Consider the following 21,315-nt stretch of genomic DNA (forward strand, 5'->3'; position numbering starts at 1 on the left):
GCGAACCCAAACGTTCATAAAGGTGAACTTTTATCAGAAGGCATCATACTGATTATTGTATAGCATTACAGTTGGGCGATTTCCTCGAGTGAGGTGTGCCACTTGCCTTGTCGTGCTGCAGGCGGCGCTTGATGATCTTGGAACAGCAGACATTGACGGCGTCCCGGATGTGGCATGTGTTGAACTCCAGAAAAGGCCGGCTGTCAATCACCAACACCTGCAACAGCCAAAACAACCGATCATTTACATATGCTGCATGCTCAACTTTTTCTCCACCTGCATCGCTGCTACGTGCTCAACGCATAGAACAGTATTTAATGTGAGAGACAACGTCAAACAAACAGTGTTATACACCAATGTTTTCAAGGAACGTTACAGCATCGGCCCAGAAATCACAAGAGCTGCAGTCTCAGTAAGGCAGGCTGGTTGTACTTTGTGCAACTCCCCGTCCGAGCACATTGTGTTCGCCAATGTGAAGCACTGCCACATAGTTTCTGCTACAAAAAACACCAGCGCCCCAAGCACTAATACAAATGCCTTTGCTTATAAAGTAAGACTTGTTGTACACCCTTTCCCCAACTACAGTTGGGATGTTTTTGGAGCAATTAGAAGATTTGTCCACAAATATTTTCACAAAAGAAGGTTATGACTGAAAGGTAAGCAGCAGCAAATGAGGTCTTCGCATTCAGCAAAGAAAGCAGATTTCGGACAGACGTCCCCTCGACCTCTCAACGTCATGCTCGATATTTGCAAGATTGTAACAGCGAGGAAAAAAGCCACAGGTGCGTCTCAAAGGAGTTCCCCTCAGCCAAAGGCATCCATTGATTTTCATGTGATCTCCCCTTCACCTGTCACACCCTGCACTGTCATGCTGGATTACCCATGACTTCAAGAGCATCCGTCAAGGCTTTTTGCGGCAAAAGGTCCTTTGAAGGTAAAAGCCACTTTTTCTTAACGGGCCCATGAAAATCTATTTACAAAGACTAGGAAACTTGCACGGGAGCAATAAATATACAAACGATCAGCCTTCAGCGAAACGGGAAAAATTTAAGCTACCTTTATTAGCACTGAAGATATAGCCGATTGAAAATGATGCTCCTCTCCCCCTCAACTCAGCCCAGGCCGGCATTCAAGAAAAAAGTAGTGAACAAGTCGCGATGGCACCAAATGATGCATCCTCCTGTCCGCATAACTTGGGAGCGCTCAATGAGTGGGCGTGCCAAGACAGCCCATCTGACGTCACATGGGAGATTTGTGCACAGTGCGCGTGGAGATGTCTCGTCCCAATCAATAGCGAATTATTTGTAAATTACACGCTCCATGCAAAGCTTTCAATTTGACCCTAATTACTCATAAGAACTGCATTTATGGATTGGAATTAGATTCGCGCAAGTAGTATTTCAGGGGCCCTTCAATATGTATCCAACTGCAGCGTAGATGATTTCAGGCCACTTCCAGTGATTGTTGGTATCCATCATCACCACTTCTTTGACCCTGTTTGTTTTTATACTGAGTGCCCAAGATAACTTTAGCAAAGTTATTTCCTAATGCAAAATTTGAGCACAGCTCATCAGCTGTTTCACCTTCTTCAATAGATTAAGGCAAAGATTCCAAGCAAGACATGTGCATACAATTACAGACAGCTTTTTAAATTTTTCACACATATTCCTTCAAGAAACACTCCACTAACAGTTCTTGACTGCCATGAAGGAAGCTTTGTGATCGGAGAAATGAAGAGAGCAATTAAGTTATCGAGAGGGCGCAGAAAGCAGGGCATGGACCCATAGGAACGATGCGCATTGAAGAGATTAGCAGCGACTGACTGATGCTGCTGACACCGCTAGCGAGTCAGTCAACGTGGCTTTGCGTTTTGGCTTGGGATGGTTGCACCGAGATCCTCTGATAGCAAGCCGCCACACAGAAAGAGGGGGGGAGGGGAGCGCACACCTGCGGAGATGGTTACGAGGGACAACGGTGACGGTGACGACGACGCAAAACGCAGGAATGGGCGCCACAGGGCTGCGCTCTAAAAATAAAACATTTGAGATAGGTCAGAGAAACCACTTGTATACTGCTGCCAGCCATCTGGTGCACCATGAGCAATTTTTATTCTACAATTACCTAATTAGGATAATTTCTCTAATTTACTAAGTAATGCCTTTAGACAATAAATGATTTTAAAAGTTGGAGAGCCCCTTCTGAAGCCCCCATTCTATTTAGTTCTGATAACAAAAAAGCCTCACGTGTATCATTTTTCTGAGCTCTGAAGAAAGCCCACGAAATGCAAAAGAATATCATGCGACAAGCATTCGTGCACGAATGTAGTGCTCTCAATCGTGGCCAGAGTGAACGAAATTAGCTGCGGCTGTGACTGAACAGCCCAGTCCCAGCGGTAGGCAATGTTGGCGATTGTTGCAGCCAGCGCGGTGAGTTGGCTGTGACTTGCACCGTCACGTGCGCCAGCTGCCTGAAGCGGACGAAGAAGCCACTGCAAACGTATCGGCCTGTTGCTGCAACGTGGTCGTGGAGCCAAGGCGGTTGCTAATTTCCTCCGCTGAAACCCAGGTTGAGAGCACCACAATCGTGGCCGAATGCGCCAGCCACATGATATTTTTTGTATTTTCCGAGCCTTCTTTAGAGCTTGGAAAAACGATAAACACGAGACTTTTTTTATGGGAAATAAATGTAACGGGGATTTTGTAAAAGTGCTCTCCAACTCTGCAAATACATTTATTGTGTAAAGGAAATAGTAAAACTATTGTCGATACTGTTGACCATAAACCCTGACTGTTCATTGGAGGGTCAAATTCTAAAGTTAAAGCTCAGCTACTTTGGTCATCTGATGAGAAGAGAGGAGTCGCTGGAGAAAGATTTGATGTTGGGAAAGGTTGAGGGTCGCCGGAGAAGGGGTAGGCAGCGAACACGATGGTTAGATGGCATCCTCGAGGCGCTGCAGATGAAGTTTTGTGATGTTAGGAAGATAGTGAGAGACCGGAAAGCGTGGCGTGATATGGTCCATAGGGTCACGAAGAGTCGGACCCAACTGAACGACTGAACTGAACTAACTGCAAAACAAAAAATTCCCTGTGGTGTACCAGATGGCTGACAACTGAATACCAGTACTAATTTCTCTGGCCAACCCCAAATGTTTCATTTAACTCTTGGCTAAAGTTAGCTTGGACACCCTGTATATTAAGACTAAGCACGCATGTCATAGGCCTGATAATATGAGTTTATATATTGCACCAATATATTTCATTCACTAGCAGTACAGAGAGTTGGGAACGAGGATAAATTATCATGTTCTATTGATAAGAGGGTTGCTAGTAATGAAAATGGAAATTTCCCAGGCAAGAAAAAGCCAGAAAGTTAACTGGGGCACTGCAATTACATTGCTATACAGTGGAACCCCGATCATGCCTGCCCCGTTTATGCGCTGACTGGCGCAGGCCTGGCGATTTTCCCACATGGATGATGCATTGAAAACCTGGATCATATGACGATAAATTGCCCCGCATTATATGACAGGTGATGGGGACTGTTCAGGAGATATATGACGAAGGAGCGCCTGGTCGCAAATGTCACGTCAACCCTTCAAGGTGTTCCCTGTCAAGATGAAGACGAGAGGGCGCAAGGCTGCGATCCAGCGTACAACGCCCTGTGCACGTACGGCTCTGACTCCGTTAAGGTTACACGTCCCTGTGATCAGCAGCGGCTAGTTAGAAGCTACGTTCCGCTGCGGCTCTGGTGAGCACATCAGGCCTAGAGATTGCATACACCGCGAGTTGGTGGCGTACTCCCGCCGGGCCGCACGCACTGGCGTTGGTGCACTCAAGTCCCGCATCGGCGCTGCATGCGGCCGATAAGATTTCTTTCCTTTCTTTCTTTCCCTATATGAATGCTTCAAAGACACTGGTGCCTGCTGCCGAATAGCGGCTGCAGTTCTAAACGAAGTGTGAGCAGTAGGCGTATTGCATAAATTAGAAGCTTACAGTCTATTCAAATAATTTGCACATCTATAGATCTACTACCCCGATTTATAAAGGAAATTTTGCTCTCATATTTACGCCCCTGCTGCCAACATACGTGGATGAGTGCGAAGGTGCAGTTTTGGGATAATACATGTGGCTGCGAAGGGGGTCAGCTGCGAGCTACGTCAGCTACATGTCTGCTACGACGCTCGTGAATTCGTTTGTGTACATTGGTGCCAGTAAAGAAATACGGACTGCGCGCAAATACTCTGCAGCTTGTTCGCGCTGTACATGGACGTTTCTCCGGACGGAGAGATGTGACAGCAAAGTTGCGGCAACAATTCTGGCGCACTCAACCTAAATACGAAACTACGGAACAAATTCCAAATTCCCTCCTCGAGCGAGGTCTCCATTTTAATCATTTTATTCGTCCTCTCGAACTGGAAAAAAAAAAAAACTTAACATTAAAAAAAAGGAGAGGGAGCCCAGACCAGCAAAAGCTTTGCCAGGCTTAAAACCAATTAAAAATAAATAGAGAGCAAAAGCTCGATTAAAAAGAAAACACTTTTTTCAAATGCGAAAAACTTATTTAAAAAAAAAAAAAGAGGTCTGTGTCGCAAGGTGGTCCACGCTGGCTTAAAGAAGAATAGAACCATTTTAACAGTCTTAACACTATTTGCCCGCGGACGACTAGCTTTCTTGATTTTATCGCCGTGCTTCAATTGCTCTGAGCTCTGCATACGCCGCCACGTGCTGGAACTTACGTAAAAACAAAGTAAGGCGGCGGGAAAAGGCGGGAGGGAGGTACGCGTCAGGCGCTTAATATTTTGAAGGACTTTTTTCACGCGCAACTGAAACCAGTTCTCGGGAGACGTTTACGTGGCAATTGATGCACGGTATATATTGTTCGTTCTTGTCCTTAGAGCTAAAATTTTAGGGAGTGTTCACGAAACTTCGAAATTGGTGCACCCCTTTTCGAAGCCTAAAAAAATGGGGAGGGGCAGGGGGGGGGGGGGTGTAACTACGCGAGAACTTAGCTAATTCTCGCAAAACGGCATGTGAGGAAGAAAATTCAATCACGATAGCAACAATAATACACCAGATCAATATCCGTGGTATTAATAATTATTGGTTCACGGGAAGGGAAAGGCGCAGTATCTGTCACCTTATTTCTGAGGACACCTGGACCGGGTCGTAAGGGAAGGGAGAAAGGTGGGAATGAAAGTGGAAAAAGAGAAAGAGGAGCCGTAGTGGAGGATACGGAGTAATTTGCACCACCTGGGGATCTTTAACGTGCACTGACATCGCACAGCACACGGGCGCCTCTTCGTTATTGCGCCTCCATCGAAACGCAGCCGCCGCGGTCGGGATCGAACCCGGGTACTCCGCGGCACAGTAGTCAGGCGTCTTACCACTGCACCAGCCCGGCGGGGTTTATTTCTTTTTTTAACAACATCGACATCAGCCTTAGTAGAGAACGATATTGCGTTAAAATATGCTCTAATGCATGGTTTGGATCCAAATCCTCAATACTTATTGGCTGAGACAGATTGTGTGGTCCGTCTATTAAGGATTCCCCACTGGACCGCCAACCGAAATGCGGCATTGGATGGTGCCTGCCAGTCATCGATGCACGTATACACGTCCTCAGAAAATTATTGGGAAGACTTTTTATTACTCAAATTCACGGCTGTCACTTACACAAATACTTCACAGCTGGCCGCATAACAAGATTCAGGTCATGGCATCCATTACAATGTGTCTATGAGTTGCAGGTATCAGTTGATCTTTACAGCGCAATCCTCAAGTTCCACATCGCCCTCAGCCACCGTTGCTCCCTTTAAAGTATTATGGTGGTCGTGGTCTTGCTAGGTTGTTTTGTCAATTTAGCAAAAGTTTCATACTCCTAATCGTTTTAATGTTCAACTGATGGCATAAACAAGTTCGCAGTAATGTCTATATATGTAGCATCAAAGGGACCATGGAAAGCTATTTACTAAAACTATAAAACGTGCATGAGCAATCGGTATTAAGTAAATCGCATCTGCAACGCCAAAAAAAAAAAAAAAAAAAAGGCTACCTTCATTAGCACCGAACGTATATGGCCCGTCGAAAATGATGCTCTTCCTGACCCTTCTCAACTCAGCCAAAGCCACAGAGCAAGATAAAAAAAAAAGAAGAAAAAGAACATGTCGCCACAGCGCCAAACCCCGCACTTTGTCTCGCGCGCGTAACTTGGGAGCGATCCAATGAGCGAGCGCGCGTGTATTAACTCTACGGAGCGCGCCCAGCGAGCGGAGCTCTGCGCGCGGAAATGTGTCGCCCAAATCGGCCACGAGCTGTCGCCAGAAGACTTTTTGTATTAGATTATTCGTAAACTGCCGGCTATGTGCAAATTTAAGCTTTCAATTTTCACTGCAAAACTCGCAAACATCACATCTACAGATTTCTTACACCGAAATATTACCGCAAGTAGTATTTTAGAGGCCCTGTAAAGAAACAGGAAAAAAAAAATAACTAGGTACAATAAAATAATGTTAGCCGGAAGAAGATATTGGTGTTACAACGTTCCAGTGCCAACTAGGAATAGTTAAATAACTGATTCTTACCAAGAGCGACATAGTGAATGAAACTGCCTCCAGTGTCCCCTAGAGGTTTCGGCTCTGTTCTTAAATCCTGCTTCCCCCTACTTCCTGGGTGCATCTGTATGGCGAACTCTAATATGCAAAGAGGAACCACTCACCCGTGCAGGGTCTGTGCGCAGCATGCCGGCCAGCTGGGCGGCCCCCACCAGGGGCACGCGCTGGTCGGCCATGTTTTCGCCTCCCTCTGCTCAGGCGGCCACCGCCAGGCGCCGCCCGCCGAACCATCGCGTCCGCCTGCAACACACAAACCATGGTTACTTAAGTCTCACTCATTCATATTATGTGGGTCACCACACGTACGAAGTCAGTTTACAAGCAGACAACAACCTTCAAGCCATTATACTTTCCGGGGCCACCAAAGACGGCCAGGCAGGTCCCTAATTCGGGACAGAAATCTCGTAACCTGCAACGAAATGGTCTCAGAGCCACACATGCAAGATTTTCTGAGCGCCAAAAACGTGTCAAGTAGTGTGGATAGTCCAATACTAAACCCTTGGCGGCAAGCCCTCTGTACAAGCTTGCATGTCTGAGGATATAGGAGCGTCCCCTTTGAAACGGGGTGGTAGCAGTAGCTATCATGCTCATTTTTCTCCCTATACTTAATTATTGATTTAGAATGGTTAACTAAACCATCATTCTATTTATTAAATTTTTGTTCCTACATTACTAACATTATGTCACTTCCCTGCTTTTAGCCACCAATCTTCCAGTCGTTTTTTGCTAGTTTCCACCGCCGGTTTATTCACCCGGCCACTGTTATCTCTGAACCCCAGAGCTTCAGGAACAGTGATTGCGCCTACATCAACTTCCGGATGGATACTATTACATTCGAGTATAATATGGTCAATTGTTTCAGTGGAGTTTCCACATACAGCACATGCGTCATCTCCATTGTTAAATTTCTTTTTGTAGCTGCGTGTTCTAAGGCACCCTGATCTAGCTTCAAAAAGTAGGGCACTGCCTCTTGAGTTATCAAAGAAATCTTCCTTCCTGATCTGCATTTTCCACTTTCGGTAAAATTCTACACTCTGTTTCTTTTCCATCGAATTTATCCAATTTTTACCTTCTGTGTTTTTCACCTGTTGCTTAATGCTCTTTATTTAAACTGACCCTAGGTCAGATACACAGACACGGACGCCCCCAGGCGGCGCTAGCTTGCGCTGTGAAAACGGCATGACGAGAAGAACGTGCAGTGCGCTCGAGGTTTGTCTTCGTTTTTCGTTTTCTTACTCACTTTCAATGCCGAATCATTTTTGTGTGGTGAAGATAATCTGCCATGTTACCCGCCTGGGACGCGTTCGCTTTGTCGAAGGTACCGAATCAACCCAGTACCTTAGGTTTACTAAGTTAATTCTACTCGTAGTGTTCTGAAAAGATGGTTAAGACATCCTCTGTTATAGCTCGTTCCAAAGCACCGTCCAGGGCGGCTTCCAAAAGGGTAGACTGAACGCCTAACGAACGTTGCGCATTCAGCACCGCCAGTGTATGTCGACACTCACGGGAGCCAATGCACTCGTGAGTATGGGACAACGGTGACCTACCATCTAGTTGCCTGTCGCCTCCTAAATTAGCAGCCCCGGGGAGCGCAACAGCAACAAAGGCGCAGCGATCTGTGAACATCCGATGAGCTCAATGGTAGACACAGACTTCCCGCGGGTTCGACGGGCTTTAAGATCGTTAAGAAACTTAGGGCCTATTAAGCACTGCTGACTTGGGAAGATTGCACCATGAACAGAAGCCGTATGAGAATACGAGTGGGAAGGAGCCGGGCCAGACAGCACAGGGAGCACAAAGAAGCGAGACCAAAATAAATCTGCTCCAACTGTCCCGTCCGTTTCTTCTCCAGCAGCCTGTTTTGTTGCGAAAGAAATACCTACTACGACAGCCGAAGAGAGACCTCGGGTGGCCGCAGCTACGCCGTTAAGAGGCGTACTTACGGTCTCCACATAAAAAATAGCCTGTCATGACATTTGAATTCCCGTTAACCCTATGCCACGGGCAGGAGCTGCCAACTCGAGCCACTCCTTTCACATGGGAGGGTGATATCAGGATCAGCCTGCCAGAACCGTTTGCATTCTCGTTACCCCCACGACACGCAGGCACGTCCATACGGCTTAGTTGAAGCATTACTTTGTATGTGGGCTGGTACGCTACGCTCTCACGTCATACCCTTAAAGGATGAGCTTAAGTGTCTCCAATAATGTAGCACCTTACACTGATATAGCGTGATAGGGGAATAATGTACCAGGCAAAAGAAGCTTCCGCCGTTGCTTTTGCAATTCAACTAGGGTTAACCGGAGCTAAACCACAACTAATTTTTTATTGCGTTTACAGAGGCACATAACAAAAATGTCCATATAGTATATACCGATACATATATATCACTGCAGCAACAGATAGCCTATATATATGCAGGCTTGTTTATCAAAGCCACCTATGGTAAAAAAGTCAGCAGTGAAAACAAAAGATGCATACAACCAGCATTTCTGCATGCGGCAACGTTTCGCCCTTCCCCAAAGGGAAAACGGGACAGTGGAATGGAAAGGAAAAAGGAAGGGTATATTAATTGCTGAAGGTAGCTGCCACCTGGCTGCCACCAAGGCTATCTGTATATATACTTTTCTTTATGACCAACAATGCGATTAGTAGTGCTAATTTCTTTTAGTATGCCGCCCAATATAACCAACATATCCTGGATACGATCCAGAATCTTCAAATGTTTCCTTCGTGTAAACAAGTTTACGTAAATGCCTCCAGCTTATGTTTTTCCTCATTTCGAAGCACCTAACACAAGGGCCAGGACGTTACTAAACGGAGCCCAGTTTCGAGTAGTGTCAAGCTAACCCGAGCGTCCAGACAGCGTGGCCCACATTGTTAAATCCGTCGCTCGGAAAGGAGAGACGGTCATTTCCCCAGAGTGAAAGCCTTTTGGATACGCATATTGAATGCCTCTGGGCCTCGGCTTTCGTTTCGACATTAAATGTGTGAGTACTTTCCTCAAATATGCTTCACCAGGCCAGCATTTCGCAGTTAGCCCGGAGACATGTGCCGACGCATATAGCTTCCATAGCAATTAGGTGCGCGCAACTATAAGCGCGCTATCCGGTAGCGGAGAGAGGTCGCAGTTTGCGTACATTTCCCCTAGAGCACTCCGTATCTGCCCCTCCAACCGGCGCAAACAAAACAGTCAGGGCTACATCGGAGTTGCACGTGCTGTCCACTTGCGCGCCATTCAGACAAAACAGATTGGTAAACACGGCTCGGTGGCCAGCGGACGCGTGTACACGCCTTTACTACCGATCTCTGCAAGTGTCGTCGGAAGCGGCCGATAAGAACGACAGAGAAAGCGCGCGTGCAAGCTGCGATGGTCGCGATAAGCCACGGCCGTCTGGCCGGCGCCGCCGTCAAGTAGGCACGCTATATACAAAGCAGATTGCCCGCGAGAGCCGATAGGCGCGAAAAGAGCCTCAAGTGCCGAGATAAGGCGACTGATGAGTGAGTGACTCATGCGCGAACCAGAACCCCCCCTATGGAGTGCACTTCGACACGCCGTTTTCGGTGCCCTAAAAGAAGTGACATTTGCAAAATCAATACGGCTTGTTGGCCAGATTTTATCTGTACGAAACATGACTGCGGTACATATAGGATGCGTAAGAACTGAGGAAAATTTCGGCAGCCTGGAGCTTCCCTTTAAACGAATAAAAAAAAAATTCAACGATGATAGGCACTGAAAAATGATAGGCCACAGCATGCCACTAATTAAAATACTTCGAACCAAGCTACACAGTGCGGCGGGCTTAGCCCAGCTAGCAAAAGCACAGAATAAGGATCGATAGAGGGAGAAGACGCCTTCCGATCCACCGATGTAAAGCGACAAACAGCGATAAAGCAACAAACAAAATAACAAACTCAATCTTGCGCCTCTTCCCCACCCTCAAGAATAGCTCCAGAGTCCCTGACAGTGACAGGTGGCTTCTTTTAACGGTCGCTTTCGTCGCATGACGGTCGCTGTACCCAGAGCGACACTTCCAAGGCAGCTTGCCGGCGTCTCCAAAAGCGCCTGCTTCCCCGCACGGATAACAGTGAAGTGGAAGCGAAAGCGAACAGGAGGCAAGATGCTTTCGTCGCTATCTCTACATCGGCGCGTAACAGTACGATACGCAGTGAACTCCTGCTCGGAAGTACAGCCAGAAGCAATATGAAAGGGAACACGGGAGCGCGTGGTCTCCATGCTTTGCAAAGCGCTGCCATCGACAGGTGATAAGAATCACACGTAAAGGCGCATAAAAAATAACCTTAGTCGGCTGCTCTTTCTTCGCGCCAGCCATTCGTGTCTTCTGTTGGCAACAGCGCTTTTCGAAATGCAAAGGCCACGTGCTCCAGTGTTTCATCTCATAGTGCATCTAGATGTACAGGGTTATCCACTTCTAGCTATAACACGGTCACTGCTTTCAAAGCAACAATGCATCCGACGCAGGCACATTTTCCCTGGTAGCACGTAACGTTACTGCAACATTGCTAAAATGTGGTCCCGTAACGTTGCCAGAACGTGGCTAGTGTTCTCCCTAAACCACACTCCGGCAACGTTGACATAAACGTGGCTGTCATGTTGATACAATATTACCGTAACATTCTTCAACATGCATACAACATCGCATGATGATGCAAATCGATGCAAGCACAAGGGACCCGGACGTGCTGCTTCACATGTGAGTATATGAACGACTTATCTCCCAGTTAATGCCTCGGAAAACATTTCGCGAACAAAATGCAACTCCGCAGGAAAAGCAGAGGATAGTGATGGCAGAGTACGGCTATCAACTTTGCGCATATTCGCACCTGGTGACGATAAAGGAACCCTCAAGTTTCAAGAAGTGCGCAAGCACTTCTCGTGAAAAGGCGACGGAACGGTTTTTGACGTGGTTTCCTCTAAAAGCGTGTATCGTCGTCATCATCATCAGCCTGACTATACCCACTGCAGGGCGAAGGCCTCTCCCATATTTCTCCACTTAACCCGGTTCTGTGCTAGCTGCATCCACATGACCCCTGCGAACTTCTTAACCTCACCCGCCCACCTAACTTTCTGCCGCCCAGTTTGTTACCCTCAGCGACCATCGGTTATCCTCTCTTCGCACTACATGTCCTGCCCATGCCCATTTCTTCTTTTTAATTTCCACTAGAATGTCGGTAACCTGAGTTATTTCTCTGACCAATTCTGCACCCTTTCTATCTCTTAATGTTACCCCTACCAGTTTTCGTTCCATAGCCCTCTGGGTTGTCCTCAACTTTAGTAGAACTCTGTTGGTTAGCCTCCACGTTTCAGCCCCATATGTGAGTACAGGTGAAATGCAACTGTTGTATACTTTCTTCTCGAACTATACCGGTAAGCTGCTAGTCATAATCTGTGAGTGCTTGCCAAATGCGCTCCATCCCAATCTTCTCGTTATTTCCTTTCCATGGCCGGATCTACGGTTACTACCTATCCTAATTAGACATATTCTCCTACTACTTCCAGTACTTCGCTACCTAAAAGCACGTATACGTGCGAGCAGTTGTATCGTTTTCACAGGTTCTGAAAATTTGCCCGTATTCCTTTTCCTTTTTTTTTCAACACGTTTGCGCACTTCGGAGCCCGTAACAACAAGTCAGTTGTAGGACATTCGAAGCATTCCTGCATGTTCATTGTCCAATAGATAGCCTGAAGTCGACAGAGAGCAATCGAAATAAGAACCGAAACGAAGTCGCCACGTATAATCTCATGCCAGTCCTACAGGGTATCCACATTCTTCTCATAATTCCGCCGGCGCCTGAGCTACTTCAACGCCACACAGTGCAAGCCTCTGGTTTGAGTGAAGAAACGGCAGCTCCGCGAAAAGGTGAGGTCAAAGGCCCATCTTACCCCAGCATTTCACTCCACAGAAGCCGTATACAAAGGGGGCTGAGGAAACCTTGTACCGGGAACGGGCTGAGGGCCGCATAAAGGAGCCGTTTATTCGCAATACGGCTTTCAGATCACTCTTTATAAGGTTAAGCGAGACGAGCATGCTTGTCTTCAATGCCAAGATACACGGGGGAGACGCAGTCAAGCTGACCGTGCCGTTCAGTGCTCCCTCTACATTCCATTCAAGTAGCGCAGTATATAGATTGGCTTTTGCGTCCGCGGACTTCGGCTCGCGGTCACGGCCCTTGACTGCGTCTCACGTGACCGCTGTGTGCAACCCACACACGAAGGGAACCAACTGAAACCCAACTGTGATCACGCCCAGCGAGCACGTGAGTGGCGCGTGGGGGCTCTCCGTTCAAGCCAAGCAGGTGCACGACTACACCGCTTACGTGCGAGATTAAAAAGAAAAAGAAACAGCGGCAATCCATTTTCAATGCTGTTCTCGCGGTTCCGAGTGCTTGCGAACGCAACATATTTCGCCCGCACAATCGTCCTTGTCAGCTATTGTGGATAGATGCGAAAAAAAAGAAAGCTTTTTTTTTTTTTTCTCAGGCACGCATTAATTGAGCACACGTGACACCAGCACCCCGAATGTGTAATGCGAGGTCAGAAGCACTGGAGCACGGTATTGCCGTATACAGTTAACCCGAACTGTGCAAAACGAGTACTGTTAATTTGAAGAATCACGGAACGTTCTAGCTGCCGTGCTTGCATAAGGCCCTGAACAAATCCATCGCAAGCGTAAATGAGCTATACTGCCATATAGCCGAGGAAATTTCTACTCGACATTTGGGAAGCATAGCTACATGTAGTAGACTAGTGCACGCACACGAACATGATGACTGAAGGTACTGAAAAGGAACGGGAAACAGACTGTCCCGCTGGGGGTCTAACTGAATATAAAGTGGCTGTAGAAACAGAACTCAGCAGGTTTTAGATGTGCCTGCATACCGAAATCTTCTGCTTTCCAATCGCAATAAACACACGTTCAAAGTCGTTATTTACGTCTCCAAGAGTTTGTTTCGCGATTTCGTTTTTTTTTTTTTCCTCTGCGGTAGTCACACGCGGCTTTAATTTTGGCACCGATCTCAACTATAAGAACACTAATCCCAACCTAATACGCGGTGCTGTCCACACAAAGCCAAGTGCAGCTTCCAACCACCGAGCTCTGACATGTCATGAACAACGCATCTGCCCGCGCACCTGGAAATTACTCAACCGTGTCACGTGGTTCCATCTTGTCACTCAGCCAGGTGACCAATCGGCACCAGCCTATGTCATTTGCCAACTGCCAGACCTGCTGTCAATTGGCCTTGGGAGGTCATCGCTATCTTTACCCACCGAATTTACGGTCTATTGTCACGTGAAGTCGTCGATCTCTCGACTGCGTGGCGGGGAATTTCAGGACACTACTGGACGCCACCGCGTTTTTCTTATGTGGACTCCGATAATATTCCAATTAATAAATGATCACAGTTTACTCATTCCCACTAGCTCATCACCTTGGCACCCAATCAGCGTAGGACAGCAAAACGCGGCTACATACACGTGGACGAACAAATGCAGAGAAATAGTTCCGCGAACAGCTCCGCGATGTTCAGCGGCAACGGCTGTGGAAGGGTGTGACATAACTACCTGCGACTTTTCTTTCAACCAACTAAATATTTATTGACCACCCAGGAATCAGCCCAGCAAAATGGGCCCATCTAAGCCAATAATGGCTTGTGTGACGAGGCCCGGCATCGTCGGGTAGACGACGTGGAAAATAATAATATTAATGACATTATTATTATTATTATTATTATTATTATTATTATTATTATTATTATTATTATTATTATTATTATTATTATTATTATTATTATGACAATGATTTTGGATACAGGAAGTCGTGGTGCAATGCGACCGACTGCCCCGCTCTTGTGGCTGTAGGAAGAAGGAACAAAAAATGCACGGGCCTTCTACTAGCTCTGTAGCCACCTCCGCTGCCTCGTGCGAACATAAGAAAAAATAGAGAGGAAAGAAAAAAGAAGAGGGAGAGAAAGACGCGCCGCAACAGCCGCAGGATAGAAAGGGCTCAGTATATGTCAATTCTCCGCAGGCACATGTACCACGCCGTAAAGGAAGGGAGGAAGGTGGGAGTGAGAGAAAAGAGATCCACCGCGCTATAATGGATTTCACCTCATTACACTTTAGTGGTCCTAAGTGCCCTCTAGAATTTTGTTGCAGGAGCAGCAACGCCCAGCCATTTCGCGGAGCCCCCAATGAGCCAAGGTGCGCATGCGCGAGGAGCACCCCTGGAAAGCCACGTCAGAGCCACCGCCGACTCCTCCGCTGCGCAGGTCTCAAAGGTGCCGCCGCAGCGCCAGCTGTGCATGTGCCCTGGCCAGGAGAGAGTGACGTCACACGGTGCACAGCTGGCGCGCCGAGGCCACCGCCGACTCCTCCGCGGCACTGTGACTCAGAAGTGCCACAGCCAATTTTCATTATTACTCAGTGCAGCAGGCGTCAGCGGCGTTTCAAATTGGCTTACAGGAAAGAAAAGGCGCTGTATCTATCAATTCTCCGCGGATACCTTAACCGAGTCGTAAGGAAAAGGAGAAAGGTGCGATTGAAAATAGAAATGCGTGCCGCAGTGGAGGGCTTCGGAACACCGCGCAACAGACGATTTCGCCTTATCGCACTACTTTAGTAGGGGCTTCACACAAAGTGTCCCCTATGGCATAAAAAAAATTAAAGAGCACTGCAGACTCTGCATTGGAGTAATGCGAAAGCACGGATATTGCTGTTGGTCGCTTCTAGTTGCTTAATTCACTTGTTCGCCCATTGTAGTCTTCGGTGCTTTCAAATTGCACGTCAATCCTTTCCTATGCCCTTTTTTTCGGCTCTACTTCCTGTTGGATGACGTCACATCCTTGACGTCATATCCACTGCCAGCACCCCTTTCTCTCTTACCGCTTTCACTCCCACCTCCCTCCCTTCCCTTACACGCGGTTCAGGCGTCCACAGAACAAGTGGCAGATACTGCGCCTTTGCTTTCCAGCGACCAAGTTATTCTAATTACCTAATTAACTTATTTACCTAATTATTCTTGCGGCAACAACATCCCGTCCCCTTTTATCGATTGCAACCACTCATTAACCTCTATCACTTCTCAATTACTCACAACTGCTGCGGACACGATTTTGCGGACAGAAATCTGTGCACATAGCGAAGTAACGCTTTCGCATTAATGATGTCTCTCATTGGTAACCATGAATGACCACAACAATCACAGCCAAGGAAATGTACAGCCTTTATCGAAAGTGTACAGCCCAGGAGGCCACTCCGAGCGATACTATGTGGCTTGCAATGCATTCCCAGGTTTCCATACTTGCTGAAGGCAAGATTTTTCGTCCTACCCTCTCCAATGGCTAGGACTTCGAATATTATTACAGAAGTCATATACAGTTTAAAAGCAAATCCTCTGGGCTGTAAACGTTTGATAAAGGCTGTACCTCTAGCTGGGTATATCCTGGCATAGCTGAGCTATAGTGCCTAGAATATTTGCATTAAGCGCCATGGCGTACACTAACTCGTCCACTGACGGCTGCTGGGATAAGCCATCCACCGCATACAACAGGAGGCGAGGGAACCAAAACAAAGGAAAGCGGGCCGGAGCTGATAAGCAGGAGAGATGAGAGAGCCAGCCTAAATAGAAGCTGATAAAAAAGTCCTGCGTGTGATACTGGAACATTGTGCGCGCTAAGAGCACTGCTCAGCCCACACAAGAGCTTACTGAGCCAATAGCGAGGTATTGACTGAGTCCCTTATCTGGAACTTTGACGAGTGGCTGCGATGACTCACGCGCGTCTCCTCAGTCTTTATCCATATATTTTGCAGACGCCGCCCCCGAGTTTCAGCTGCAGCGCCGTCTGTTCCAAAGGTCTGTTTCCAGTGGCAATCGGGTGGTTTAGGGGTCGATGGCTTAGGTGTGATTCTGGGGTAAGACATTTCCGATAGCGAAGTTGCCTTACCGCCTGACAACTGAAAACCCCGCTACCAAAAACAGGCCGCACATCACCTCGTCAAAAAGTGCAGTCTAAATGCACACAGCTCGAACTACACGCGCCAAAGCTTTCACTCAGTCTTCCTTTCCTCACGTAGCAGTTGACGTGTCCACAAAGGTGAGACAGGGCGCCTCACGTTTTCTCATATATTATCCTTCAATAAAAGGATATCTCCGGATATCTCCCACCTTCCTCCCTTCCCCTGCGGCGCGGTTCAGGCGTCCACAGAAACAAGTGACAGATACTGCGCCTTTCCCTTCCTGCGAACCAATTATTAGAGAGGATATTTAATCGCCGATATGTGACATGACGACAGCGTAGCCGTTCCACACATACGCGCCATGGACGTCGATAGTGCGAGACCCGCTCCCAGCGGCACGGAGACAGTGCGTGTCTCAGCCGATGACACCATAAGAGGCTATTTATAGCGTCATTTTTTAACTACACCAGCTACCCCACTGCAGCAAAACTTATATCCAATGCTGTTTTGATAGAGTGGGTGTTATTTGCTTTTTTTTAATGGCCCTAATAATGCGCAGTGTAAGCTGCGACCACGTGAACGCACTCCCCAATGTCTTCCCCTTCCTCGCACACTCGCGCTCAGCGGGCTTATTATACAAGTTTTTCAGGTCGTTTTGGCGGCTTTGTGATTACTGGGAACCAATGCCGAGCTTTAATGCATTGCGTGACGAGCGTTATTCGCGGCTACGCGCAGAAGTCGACGGCAATCGCCGGATGCAGCAAACGGCGATATAAGGCATTCCGAGAAAGGCACTCCCAGGAAACGGCACGCAGAGGCCAAGCCTTGCTAGACGGCACACAGAGTATACTATTACCGTAGTATACGCAGCGGCCCACTAGCGCCTAACGAGCCTACCTATAATTGCTCGGAATCGTTCTGACAACGAACTGGTTAACGCCCATAGCTGCGCACTTTCTGCGATCGATTTCCGGCGGAGTTCGGGCGTGTATAATCTCAACCTGCTGCATGCTCACCTTGAAAGCGTCGTCATCTCGAAAGGCGTGTCAGGAGGAGTGTCTCGGTAGCGATTGCTCCAAATGATGGCTATATGCCGACGTCCTTTCGATGCGTGGTTGATTCCTTCGCACGCGCGTATAGGCGACTTCGCTTCCTATGCGCGGCCGAGCTTTTGGTAATTTTACCCGCGAACTGCTCACGCCTCGTTTGCGTTCGAAAGCGCGCCTGCACGCACGCTGTCGATACGTGCCGAGGAACGCGATCGACGGATCGCCACCAAGCGATGATTGGTGCACTTGCTTCCCCGTGTAGTCAGTCGCGCTTGCGAGCAGCGGCGAAATGTGCACACGGTTATCGGACGGTGCGCTCCACAGTCTCGAAAAGCGTAGGAAGAATTGGACGCCGACCATTCCTTTGCCGGAAGACACGAAAGACACCAGATGCAAACAGCACGCACATCGCTACAGCCGAAATCGAGTCGCCAATGCCGTAGCGGCTCTGCTTGGGTAGCTGAGCATGAGCATGAGAATGAACTGATTGATTTATAGGAAGGGAAAAGGCGCGCTAACTGTCTCACTTGTTTTCTGTGGACACCTCAATCACGCCGTAAGGGAAGAAAGGAAGGTAGGAGTGAAAGTGGAAAGAGAAAGAGGAGCCGTAGTGAAGGGCTACGGAGTAATTTCGACCACCTGGGGATCTTTGACGCGCGCACAGCACAGGGACGCCACTTCGTTTCGCCTCCATCGAAACGCAGCCGCCGAGGTCGGGTTCGAACCCGGGCACTCCGGCACAGTAGTCGGGCGTCTTACCACTGCACCAACCCGGCGGGGCTGAGCATGAGAATGAGGGTGCCATTTCGAACGCAACTTAACAGGAATACAATTACAAGAATAACACTTACGATAACCTGAAATCCCAAGAATGACGCCTTATTTCCAGGGACTAGAGCATCACCTACTCCCAGACATGATGTTTGGTTTTCGACGGCAGGCCCCAGACATCATGCTCTTGCTCAAGCATCAGGTGCTGACACACAACACTTTGGACACTAAAGTGGTCTAGAGTTGGTCTAGACGTCGCGAAGGCCTTTGGCAATGTCCGTCACGAAGCAATTCTGCAGAACCTCCAGACCCTAGGGGTGCGACAACGAACGTATGCATATATACGCGACTTTCTCACGAACCGCACAGTGCAACTTGACACCGGCAGAGGAGATCCTTCCATCATCCCTCCTGGGAGCCGGGGTAAAGCCCGAGGATCGGTGCTCTCACCACTTCTGTTCAATATAGCGCTGCTTGGCCTATCCAATCTTTTGGAAGACATCCCCCACTTGCACCACAGCCTCTACGCCGACGGCCTCACACACGGCAGTGATGGCCAAATCGGGGAGACTTTTCAGACAGCCATCGATCGCGTTGGCACCTATACCTGGCCACAATCGGCCTATCCTGCTTGGCCATCAAGCCTGAATATATTATTGTCCCGACCCCGGGTAGACGCCCCAAATCACCTCCGACATCCTTCAATCTGCAAGTACAGGGCACCCCCATACCCCGTACCGACCGAATCCGCATCCTGCGCCTTCATCTACAAGATAATGGACGAAACGCCACTACTCTTCAGCGAATAGATCAATCTGTAATCCAGATCAGCCGCCTGCTCAAGAGAGTCGCCAACAAGCATAAGGGCATGCGCGAATCTAACCTTTTGCGCCTCGTACAAGCGTTCGTTTGTACGCACAATGCCTATACGTCGCCCATCACCTTCGCCTCACGCGAACAGATCGGGAGCGGCTGGATGCATCACTACACAAGGCATACAAGACAGCATTGGGTCTACACATGTCCACTTCCATCACCAAACTGATGACCCTCAGGATCTCCAACACAGTCGACGAGCTGATAGGCGGCTCCAACTTTAAAATATGAGCGCCTCTCGCTGACACATGCGGGCCGTGCAGTACTGAGCCAGGTAGGAATCACTCCTCTGAGGGCGACTTCTACGTATATGGACCTCACGCCTGAGCAGAGACTCAGTCTTCGTATATATACCTCCGCTTCCCAAACGTATGCATCCAGAGTATCATACAGAGCGCAGAGCCGACCGAGCCCGGCAACTCGAGAAACGTTTTGCCGGTCGCCCCGGCGTTACATATGCAGATGCCTCCCACCACCCCCTTCGTCCTGCCATGGTTGCGGTTGCATCGGCGCCGCAGCGCAACTGGCACAATGCCTGCAGCGTCCTCAACGCCGCAACTGTTACCACCGCGGAAGAGGTTGCCATCGCGTTAGCTCTGACCGACCCTTACACTAAAGTAGTCGTTAGGGATTTTCAACAAGCGATTCGTAACTTCGATGCAGGACGTATATATCCCGACAGGCGCACACTATCATCCGATATCTCCCCTTATCGTCTACACCTCGTCTTCTCATATGGGCCCCAGCTCATGAGGCACTCAGCAGGAACGCACAGGCGCATGCTCAGGCCGAGAGATCAACTAGCGGGCGGAGCACCCTGCTCAGCCTGCCGCTTGCTCTGGCACTCTCCAAGGCACTCATTCGCGCCTTATTACGTACACGGACATCCTCCAGCATTATCGGCTCGAACGGTGTCTATACCCCCCAGCACACCGGGAACTATCCCGGCGCGAGGCCGTCCATTGGCGCAAAATACAAACAGGAACCTTTCCCAACCCATGGCTATATAGCAAAATTTTCCTAAATCTTATTGCACCTGGCTGCAAACACTGCTCACAACCGGCCACATTCATTCACATCGTTTGGACACGTACACGACACAACGCAGACAATACAGCTACAGTGGATGAGTGGGAGTCCCTCCTGCGTACCACCGAGCTCGCCCAACAGCGCCAGCTCATTTTGCGCGCATTGGAGGCCGCAGAGTCCCAAGGGATACCTGTTGACCTTCTCTAAGCAGTGCAACCAGTCTTTCGGCTGGTTCCACTATTTTGGGAGTAAATAAAGAGCTTATCATCATCATCGTCATCGGGGGAAAATTCTAGACGGCACTTTGGACCACTAAGTGCGATGAGGTGAAAGCCAGTTTAGTAAGGTGGATCGCTGCCCTCTACTACGGCCCCTCTATCTCCCTCTTATTTCATTCCCAACTTCATCCTTTACGGCGTGGTACATCTGCACGCGGAGAATTGTCACAGATACTGCGCCTTTTCTATCCTGTAAATCAATTCCAAACGCCGCTGACGCCTGCTGTACTAACGCCTCATAGACATCTGGGTTTGCTTCTGTTTGCTGTGAGGCGCGGCGTTCGAGGAAGCGGCAAATGAAAGGGCGCACGGACGCCCGCCGGGATCAGCTTCGTATATTGCATGAATCGCCTGGTGACGTGATGACCTGTCGTGAAGGTGCATCGCGCGCCCCTTGTAGAACACAACCATGCATTTCATTGAACGCATCGAAGTTCATCGGCGTATACTCTAATTCGTTTCCAGGAAAGGAAAGGCGCAGTTGCTTACACGCTTCTGAAAGTACTGACCTGCCTAATTTGTAATCACTCAGCATGTCTCTGATTGCGTTAAATCATCGAACTGTAGGGGCTCTTCATCGCACAAGGGATGCCGGGTTGCATGAGACATCACTGGGATCCCGGAAGGTAGCTAATCCTCGGGTCAGTACGTGCGCTTGCTTTTTCCCGCTCAACCCCTCGTGCGCCAGTGACCGAATGAGCGCAACCTGCTCTGCCGGAGGTA

The 21,315-nt window shown here is 48.6% G+C and overlaps 1 protein-coding gene and 1 long non-coding RNA gene across 2 annotated transcripts in view; both read right to left on the bottom strand.

The window, feature by feature from the left end:
- The window catches only part of LOC146174426 (uncharacterized), a 493,807-nt gene that overhangs the window by 381,298 nt on the left and 91,194 nt on the right, over positions 1–21,315 (bottom strand). The gene's annotated exons all lie outside the window — the stretch shown is intronic.
- The window catches only part of LOC146174432 (uncharacterized), a 112,547-nt gene that overhangs the window by 39,427 nt on the left and 51,805 nt on the right, over positions 1–21,315 (bottom strand). The window contains exons 2-3 of the mRNA XM_084583340.1: positions 6,715–6,850; positions 107–217 (exon numbers count right to left, since the gene is read on the bottom strand). Coding sequence (XP_084439466.1) covers positions 107–217; positions 6,715–6,786 — 183 coding nt within the window. The 5' untranslated portion in view covers positions 6,787–6,850. The remainder of the gene's footprint in view (positions 1–106; positions 218–6,714; positions 6,851–21,315) is intronic.

The sequence above is a fragment of the Amblyomma maculatum genome, chromosome 11 (assembly GCF_055883805.1).
Source record: "Amblyomma maculatum isolate TAMU_Amacu chromosome 11, ASM5588380v1, whole genome shotgun sequence".
In the NCBI taxonomy this organism is placed as follows: domain Eukaryota; kingdom Metazoa; phylum Arthropoda; class Arachnida; order Ixodida; family Ixodidae; genus Amblyomma; species Amblyomma maculatum.